Genomic DNA, 8,271 nt, shown 5'->3' with positions numbered 1-8,271 from the left:
CTGACAGCTGACACCGCCCTTTATTAATATATTGTCTAAACGGCATCATGTAAGTTTTGCTGACAGGCGACACAGAGGTACCCCCCCTCCCCACTACACCACTGGTTAGAACCAAACCCATCTCACTCATCGTGCTGAAACTGAAACCTACCAATCAGAGTAGGGGCGGGTCTTCAAAGAATACGTTCGGGAAACAAAATCAAGCTTTTTAAAAGGCGAGTGGATTTTGGCAGGCAGTGAGTGCGGACCAACGATTGAACGATGACAAGAACGGCACTTGCCGAGTAGGACTCGGTTCCCCTCGTTCGTACCAAAGAGCCGATCAAAAGAATCGGCTTGTTCGCGACCGACACATCACTACTTCATTTGCCTAATCCTCCCTCAGGGACTTATTCCGTTGTGAACGCGATCTGTACTTAGTTCATGAGAACTAAAGAGTTCTGATTAACTAAGTTCTCATGAACCTTTGTGGGAAAAGTACTGCGGTGTGAATGCGCCGAATGAGACGACAGGTAAAAGTCTGGTCAGCTGGTTGTTCACATGACTGCAAACACACATTACTTCCGTCACTCCCTCCAGCAGTAATTCCGCTAAATTTAACTTCATCCAGGAACGCTTGTTCTAACCCATATGCTTATATCTAACACGTTTTTGGTTCCTACACCGCAAGCCACCTACAAACATTTTAAAACTCACATTGATGGTGTATCATGTTTTTTATAAAGCAAACACAAGACAGAGACATTTCTCAGGGAACAATGTTGAATGTTTAGAAAAATATGGATTGTTTATTTAACCCTTCTGTAATAATCAATTTCCATATTGTTTAACTCCTTTGATGTTAATGGGACACAGTCTATATTCACATGAGCAGTGGTATATCTGTTATTAACAACACATTCATTTACTTCTCATCTTAATAACGGTTTTGCAAAGACACACACAGTATAGTAGTAATTTATCCTTGGTTAAGTGGGTTTTCTATTCTGATCTCACGAAACAGTGATGATTTATAGTTGTTCTTTAAGAATCTATTGAAAACAGACAGTGTAATACAAAGTTTATCCAGCACAGACTTGTCCATAATACTGCTCATAGAATAGCTTATTTACAATTGTCTACTGGAAGCAAAACAAAACTGCCATTGCTTTAAGAACAAAAAAACCTAGCCATCACTATTTTAAATTAAAAAAACAAAATCTAAAACAGAAGATCATTTTTATTATTGATTGTGCTTTGTAACCCACAAAACCACTTCGTTTTTAGAAATGGAACTCTGAGAGGCACCAAATAGAAGTGCTTACAACATCCATTTTAATTTCACAAATTAAGTTTCACTAGAGCTATGAGTAGGACAAGGTGTACAAATGTATTTTTATGTTCATTTATTTGTATATTTATAAAGTTATTACAGGCTCAACCTAGTTCATCGTCTGTGGTGGTGTTGTGTTGCACAACAGAAGTCACGGAGAAGTCGGTCTATGTGTTTAATCATGCAAAGCCCTTTAACATTTTCCAGAAAAGGTCACAGAATAGATCTGTTGGACGAAGGGGCAGGATAAAGGCTTGAACAGACCTGATGAGTGTGTTCTCGCTAAACCATACACAGAATGAGGCCATAGCCTGAAGAGGAATAGGGTAACCAAGACAGTGGAAAAATGGGCAAGTTAGCTGGATAAATTCACCCTCCCCCAACTACTACCCTCTTTGACTTCAGATCTAACTGGGCCTGTGTATGAAGTGTACAGTGTCGCTAGTTTTTCCGGTCTCTTGCGTTAAGCTAGTGGATGTTCTAGAATCCTTGACATTGCAGAAACATAGTCAAATAGAGTGAAATCACCACCATCCTACCCTGCATCCAACTCTGAAGGAAGGCCAATGTACCCATGTACCTCTGTCCCCCCCCACAACCTGTCACTAGACAATGCTGCCTCCAGCCGTGCAGCTGGCTGGCTGCTGTCACACAGTCACCTCGGTCTTGCTGCCTGTACGGTAGTGGTGTGGCTGTGGTTGCTGCTGGTGGTGTGGTGGGATATAGTGGAGCTGCTCCATAGTGTGAGTCCGTCTGGAGGCAAACGCCTGTCTCTTGGTTGCTGTCTGGTTCAAGGCTAAAGTGTTGGAATGCCCAGTGCTTCCAGCCCCGGCCCCGACACCGATCCCGCCGCCATTGTTTGATGCACTGGGATGGGAGTGCATTTTGGTCATCTTGTAGTGATCCATAAGTGGTGTGGTTGGAACGAACACGTCTGTGTGTGAGATGGCGCGCGACATTGACTTGTCGCTTCCACGAAACCCGCCAGAAACACTGCTTACCATGCCACGCTTCAAAGACCTCATCAGCCTTTCCGGTGAGAGCAGAGGATCCTGGGATAACAGCCGGTCTTGTGAGTACAGGCGATCTTGTGAATAGAGGTGTTCTTGAGAGTAGTGGCGGTCCTTGGAGTAGATGTGGTCCTGTGACAGGAGTCGGTCCTTAGTGTACATGCGATCATTAGAGTACAGACGGTCTTGGGAGGTGTGGCGGTCCTGTGGGATGAGACGCTCCTGGGATCGAAGACGTTCCGCAGACAGGAGCTGTTCGTCTGAGAGGATGCGGCCTCCATATGGGGACATACCATTCGAAGATATGTTGTATTCCTGCTCTTGGGCTCTCTGAGGGGACAGCACGCGGTCCTGGGACATGGCCCTCTGGACACGACGGGGCCTCTGCCTTTGCTGAGACTGTGGCTGTGAAGACTGCGACTGGGGAGGGGCCTGGGAGGACTGCAGGGGCTGGCTCTGGAGCTGCTGGTCCCTGTGCTGTGAAACAAAGGATGAATGACGTTGGTTTATTCATAAGCTAAGGGGTAAAAGGCTCTGCCAGCTGCCACTACAGGAAGAAGAGACAGATCGGCTCAAGCTACAAACTATTTAAAAACCGGAGACTCATTAGAGGCTTCTCAATTCTTACATTTCCCCTCCTCGACTCCTCGGTCCTCCGGTCGTGACCCGGAAATGAATTTCAGCGCGCCATGAAGGACATCTAATTTCTCTAAATGAAACATCGAGGACCGAGCATCGAGGAGGCTCTCTGGAGGAGTTATGATCGAGGATACACTGATGGGTCCTCCACAACTCTTCCGCGGATGCATTTCCGGGAACGGTGGAGGCTTGACGCACGGACGGACTCATCTCAGCCAATGACAGCTCTGCATGCATCCCCTGGATATTATTTTAGTAACTGCTTTCATCGCCATGCGATGTTTACAGTGAGAACAGCTGTGAGGTCCGTGCAGAAAGCAGAGCAGTGTGTAAAATATATATCACTCAGTATAACAGGCCTACTCTCTTTATTTGCTGTAGTTTAGTAGATAACTACAAACAGAGTCATATTTTTCTAAGACCATTTAGTGCTTCACATAATAAAATGCACAACGGCTGTAGCCTGATTATGCTTTAGGTGCTGTAGGTGTGTGTGGTATAGTCCGTAGGTGTGTGTGTTGTACAGTGTGTAGGTGTGTGTGTTGTACAGTGTGTAGGTGTGTGTGTGTGTGGTACAGTGCGTATATGCGGCAGATAGACGGGTCTCAGTTGGTTTGGTGTCCTATGCTTACTTTTAATACTTGTAAATACAACTTTTGGCCCGTAATTTCAATTCTCCATTTCAGCGACCAGAGGGGGGATATATTCAGTCTCTGATTGTGTTACGTTATTATGAGAGTGCTCTCATACTTGTTTGATTCTGAAATTGTATTTATATAAATGTGTGTGTGTGTGTGTGTGTGTGTGTGTGTGTGTGTGTGTGTGTGTGTGTGTGTGTGTGTGTGTCCGCATCTGTAGCCTGTTATTGTCTCATTATACCGCACTGTGAATGAACTAAAAGTAAATATATAAGTGGTCATGAACACATCTGTCCATCAGACAGAGTGCTGCTGTGCCTCCTGTCATCATTAATGGACGTCTCTTTAAAATGACCACTCAGAGGAGAGGAGTTCTCATTTCTCTAACCGCCTGCTGCTTCCCCTCCTCTCTCCTCGGTTCCCCTCCTCAGTCCTCCGCTCGCATCTCCTGTGGGCGGGACTAAGACACAAGGATAGGAGTCGAGGATAGGAGTCGAGGAGGGGAAATGTAAGAATTGACCAGCCTCTACCATAAAAAGTAAAGAACATGAACTTGTCTCAGAATCAGAAGGAATTTTACTAAGTTTCGTGGTGCATACATAAAAGTAAAACAACAATTAAAACACAGATAGAGAACTAGAAAAAATATTAAAAATAATAAAAAATATAAATATAACAGTATTGACATTGCAATGGGACGGAATAAAAAGGAATAAAATATGGAATACAAATACAAATCTGCAGCAATCAGAAAAGAAAACAGATATTGTTGTACATTTTGTGGATTCATGTAATTGGATGTCTGCACACTCAAACCAAGCACTTGTACCCACCTGCTCATGGGTCAGTTTTAGAACATGCAAGGGTAGAGTGCCTCTTGCTGCCAGGTCAGGCAGGTGGCGCTTGCGAGTGTAGTAGTCGTCGACTTCTTTATCTGCTGCGGGAGAGATGGAAAAAACACAAGCAAGAAGTGAAGAGGAGATTCAGGGAGTGAAAGCAAGAAAACACAAGGCGAGGTGTAGAATGCAAGGGGAGACATCGGATAAAGTGGGATTGGAGAACATTGCGAACAATTCAGAGAATAGTTTGGGCGGACCCATCTGTATTCCACCTTTCTAAGCTTATGGAGGGGAATAGATAACAGAGAGGCACAGAGGAATCACTGCATGCAAGGCACATGACATCACACATCCAGGATTCCTCTGGGAATCTACAGGCAGCCCTGTCTGTGGGGGCAAAATGTCAAAGTTCATGTGAAAGTCTATGAACAAACATTGTCATATCATACATATGTGGAGGGAAGCACGCAGGCACCTCATATACACATGCTTGGAATGTTATTGTATAATTGAATAATGATTTTATATTGAGAATGGTGTCCCTGAGTGTGTCCTTATTCTGTACAAACAACTGCAACATGCATTCAGTAGCAGATCACAAAGACAAGAATACATTTCCATCGATAGTAGAGTATCATCACTTGCATGCCACACAACCAGAAACACATGCACGAAGACTTTGGTACAGATCAACTAACATAGTGATGCACACAAACTCTGTCAGACATCTTGTTAATGTGACGAAATGCTGCATGAATTCAAAAATGGAACACGAATAAGTCCATTGTCATGATGAAACACATCCTTTATTCTTTCTGGTCATAGCCATGAATGTTTAACCACCATACCAACTCAGGGGTGTCATTTTGATAGCGAGCATGAATGATGGAGAGCAGACCTCTCCACCTTGCAGATGACCCTGTGTCTGTCTTTTATAATATTGGCTGCAGCAGTTTTCACATCAGCTGTCAAGATTACATTCAGCCAGACTCTCCTTCAGCATCCAGCCACGGGTGCTAGCTGCAAATTCATTTGTTACGAGAGATAATAAAAATAAGGTGTTCCATTTTCAATCGTAATAGTCTTCAGGATAAGGGCAGGAGGGCCTTGCAACTCATCAACCATATTATCAAGGAGTGAATGAATAACGTGTAATGTACTGTCCTGCACTGGAATGGGCTAAATGCTTCAGTTTGATTCCAATTCGCATGAATAAGCAGTGGCATTCTTCTCTTTTATGACCCAGCAATGAAACAGTGCTCTATCTTCCCTCTAGCACAATCCAACGTGATCTATCAGAGCACAGACACTAGTTGAGCACCAAAAAGAACCCGCAGAGCCTTTTGGCTATTTTCTGAAACAAATCATTTGCTTTGGAATCAGAAAGAAAGCTGGGAAGAATGAAGGACTGCCGAAAGATATGTTTTCATTTTAACACTGCTACTATCTTTGACATTCGAAATGATTTGCTTTTGTTTTACAGCCTTAATGATTACACTAGTTCTTCATGCAGAGGACGGTAATGGTTTTTCCTCCCAATACAACTGAATCCTGCCAACATGGTTTGCTTTTAGTCTGAAAAGATGCCTGGAAGTTAAGAGTGGGAGCCAGTGTGGAGTGAGCCCTGACAGGATGAGTTGTAGATCGTCATCCTTCACTTTGACTGCATGCCAGCAGTAAAGTTGAGCAGTCAAGATAACATTACACAAGGCTTCAGGGATATTTGCGTTCCAGTCGAGGAATATCATGAGAAATCAATACTGAGACGGGTGGGGCAAAAAAAGCAGTTTAATTTACTTACTCGTTTCAAAATCAATAGTGACCTTTAAGTGGAAATAGGGAAAGCATGGAATATCAATGAGTCATAGTTTAATGAGATGACAACGCTGATTTAATGAAGGATCAGATCTGATTCTGATTCAGCCTCTCCGTCCACTGAAATGATCAGGGAGTAGCAAAAATATATGGGGTCTTTCCCGACTGTAGGACATCCTTCTCAGAGTGAGCAAATCCTTTTCACAGCTGAAACAACTCCGAGCTACTCAGTAAGTCCCGGTCAGGAAACTAAATGCAGTGTTTGCGTCATGCAGGGCTTCAGGGCAGGGAACCTACTCTTGCATTAGTGCAGTGAACTTGGACCTACTGAGTTTCTTCAGGGATGAGAACCGGCTGAGGTCGGCTTTGACGCCCGGCTCATAGGAGGGCGGCAGGTGAGACAGGCTCTGGAAGGAGCGTGAGAAAGACAGGTCATAGGGCTCCGTCTGCGAGGTCAGGATGCAACTTATCCGATTGTTTTCTGGAGACACATACATACATACATACTGTTACGGCTGCTGCCTTCCTGGTCGTCTGAGTGTTTTCAGCTGTGTGTGTTCTATGTAAATGAGCTTTGCGGTTGCCCTCCCGGCATTGGCTGCCATCTCCTGGTCCGCCCCTGAAGATTGCGATTGGAGCACGCCGGGCCCGACGCACTCCAATCGCAGCGCACAGCCGGCGCACACCTGCTGGAGATTATTACAAAGCTTGGGGACAATCATCATTCTGGAGGCTCTGTATGTGGACAGATGCCTCTCGCTACTTGCTCTTTGTTCTGGGGTTAAAACGTGTGTGATTAGTAGTGTCTAGAGTAGGTTAGTTAGAGTGTAGAGTAGCTTAGTTAGTGTTTAGAGTAGTTAGGATTCTGTGACGGTTGCCTTTAGTTTAGCTGTGTTTTTGTATTGATTCTTTGTGTTAGTTGTACCACTTTTAGAGTGAGGTTTTGTTTCGTTCTTTATTTAGTATATTAGTATTTATTTTCCCTGTATGTCTTTAGACTCCTTTCTTAGAGTCCTCCTTTTGTTTGGTTATTTGTCAACCGGTGCCCTTTTGGCCCTTTTGTTTGTTTCAGGCTGCTTGCCTGCCATTTTGTTTACAGCTGTTTTAAATAAACGCTTATAATTAATACCAATTCCACTCTGGTCGTGTTATTTCCCTTTGGTTCCCCTAGCCCAATAGGGAACGTAACACATACATACATACATACATACATACATACATACATACATACATACATACATACATACATACATGTACAGAGACAGAAGAGGCAAGAGAAAGAGATGGAAGGCTGGCTCCTCCTACCCTAGCTAGGAAATCTAGCTGGGAGGTGAGCTAGAGCCGGGCAGGCTAGAGCTTTAGAGTCACAAAGACTTGAAGGCAAAGCTGAATTCAACAGATTTCAAAGAAAAATCTCTCTAGTCTTTGTCCTCTTGAATTTTAGCAACACTTACTTAAGAAGAGAGCAGATCTGCCTGAGCTTTATTTCAGCACGGTATTGGAGAGTGCCAGCCTGCGAGAAATGTTTGCATATCTAAAACTCCAACTTGCTGGTGGCCGATTGGGGGGTATAGGCAGTCACATAAGGCACTCAGGGGGTGTTTGCTGTGGGACTGACTTGAATGGTGATGTAGTGGTCAGTGGTTTCACAGGAGGAAAGAGTGGTCCAGAATAAAAAGAAAATAAGACATCAAATGACAGAAGTGTGCTGGAGTGCTGCTCCTGACAGTGTTTGGATGTGATCCCGGGCAGGGAGTGTTGGTGGGCTTTAGTTGAGGTGAAGTGATATGATGGCAGGAATATGCACAGAAAAGGGGGGCTGGGTTGGGGGGTAAGGGGTGGTGGTGTGGTGGTTACTCGACCAAAGCTCTCTGATACTTTCCCCTTCTCTTTACCATCCTCATACATGTATGCAAACATCTGAGTCAGTCCTATTCACCTCCGTCCTCCTTCAATCTTATCAGCCCCACCATGCTGCCACCCACTTCCCTTCACTCCTTAATTATTTCACTCCTGCT

At 44.3% G+C, this 8,271-nt stretch overlaps 1 protein-coding gene across 1 annotated transcript in view; it reads right to left on the bottom strand.

Annotated features, from left to right (window-relative positions):
* Positions 1 to 708: 708 nt before the first annotated feature.
* The window catches only part of LOC307022145 (protein shisa-6-like), a 78,213-nt gene continuing 70,650 nt past the window's right edge, over positions 709 to 8,271 (bottom strand). The window contains exons 4-5 of the mRNA XM_079654757.1: positions 4,433 to 4,536; positions 709 to 2,799 (exon numbers count right to left, since the gene is read on the bottom strand). Of these exons, the coding sequence (XP_079510883.1) occupies positions 1,960 to 2,799; positions 4,433 to 4,536 (944 nt within the window). The 3' untranslated portion in view covers positions 709 to 1,959. The remainder of the gene's footprint in view (positions 2,800 to 4,432; positions 4,537 to 8,271) is intronic.

The sequence above is a fragment of the Notothenia rossii genome (genome assembly GCF_949606895.1).
Source record: "Notothenia rossii genome assembly, chromosome: 10".
Taxonomy (NCBI): Eukaryota; Metazoa; Chordata; class Actinopteri; order Perciformes; family Nototheniidae; genus Notothenia; species Notothenia rossii.
The sequence above is the reverse complement of the archived record's forward strand: the minus strand, read 5'-3'. Positions and strand labels throughout refer to the sequence as shown.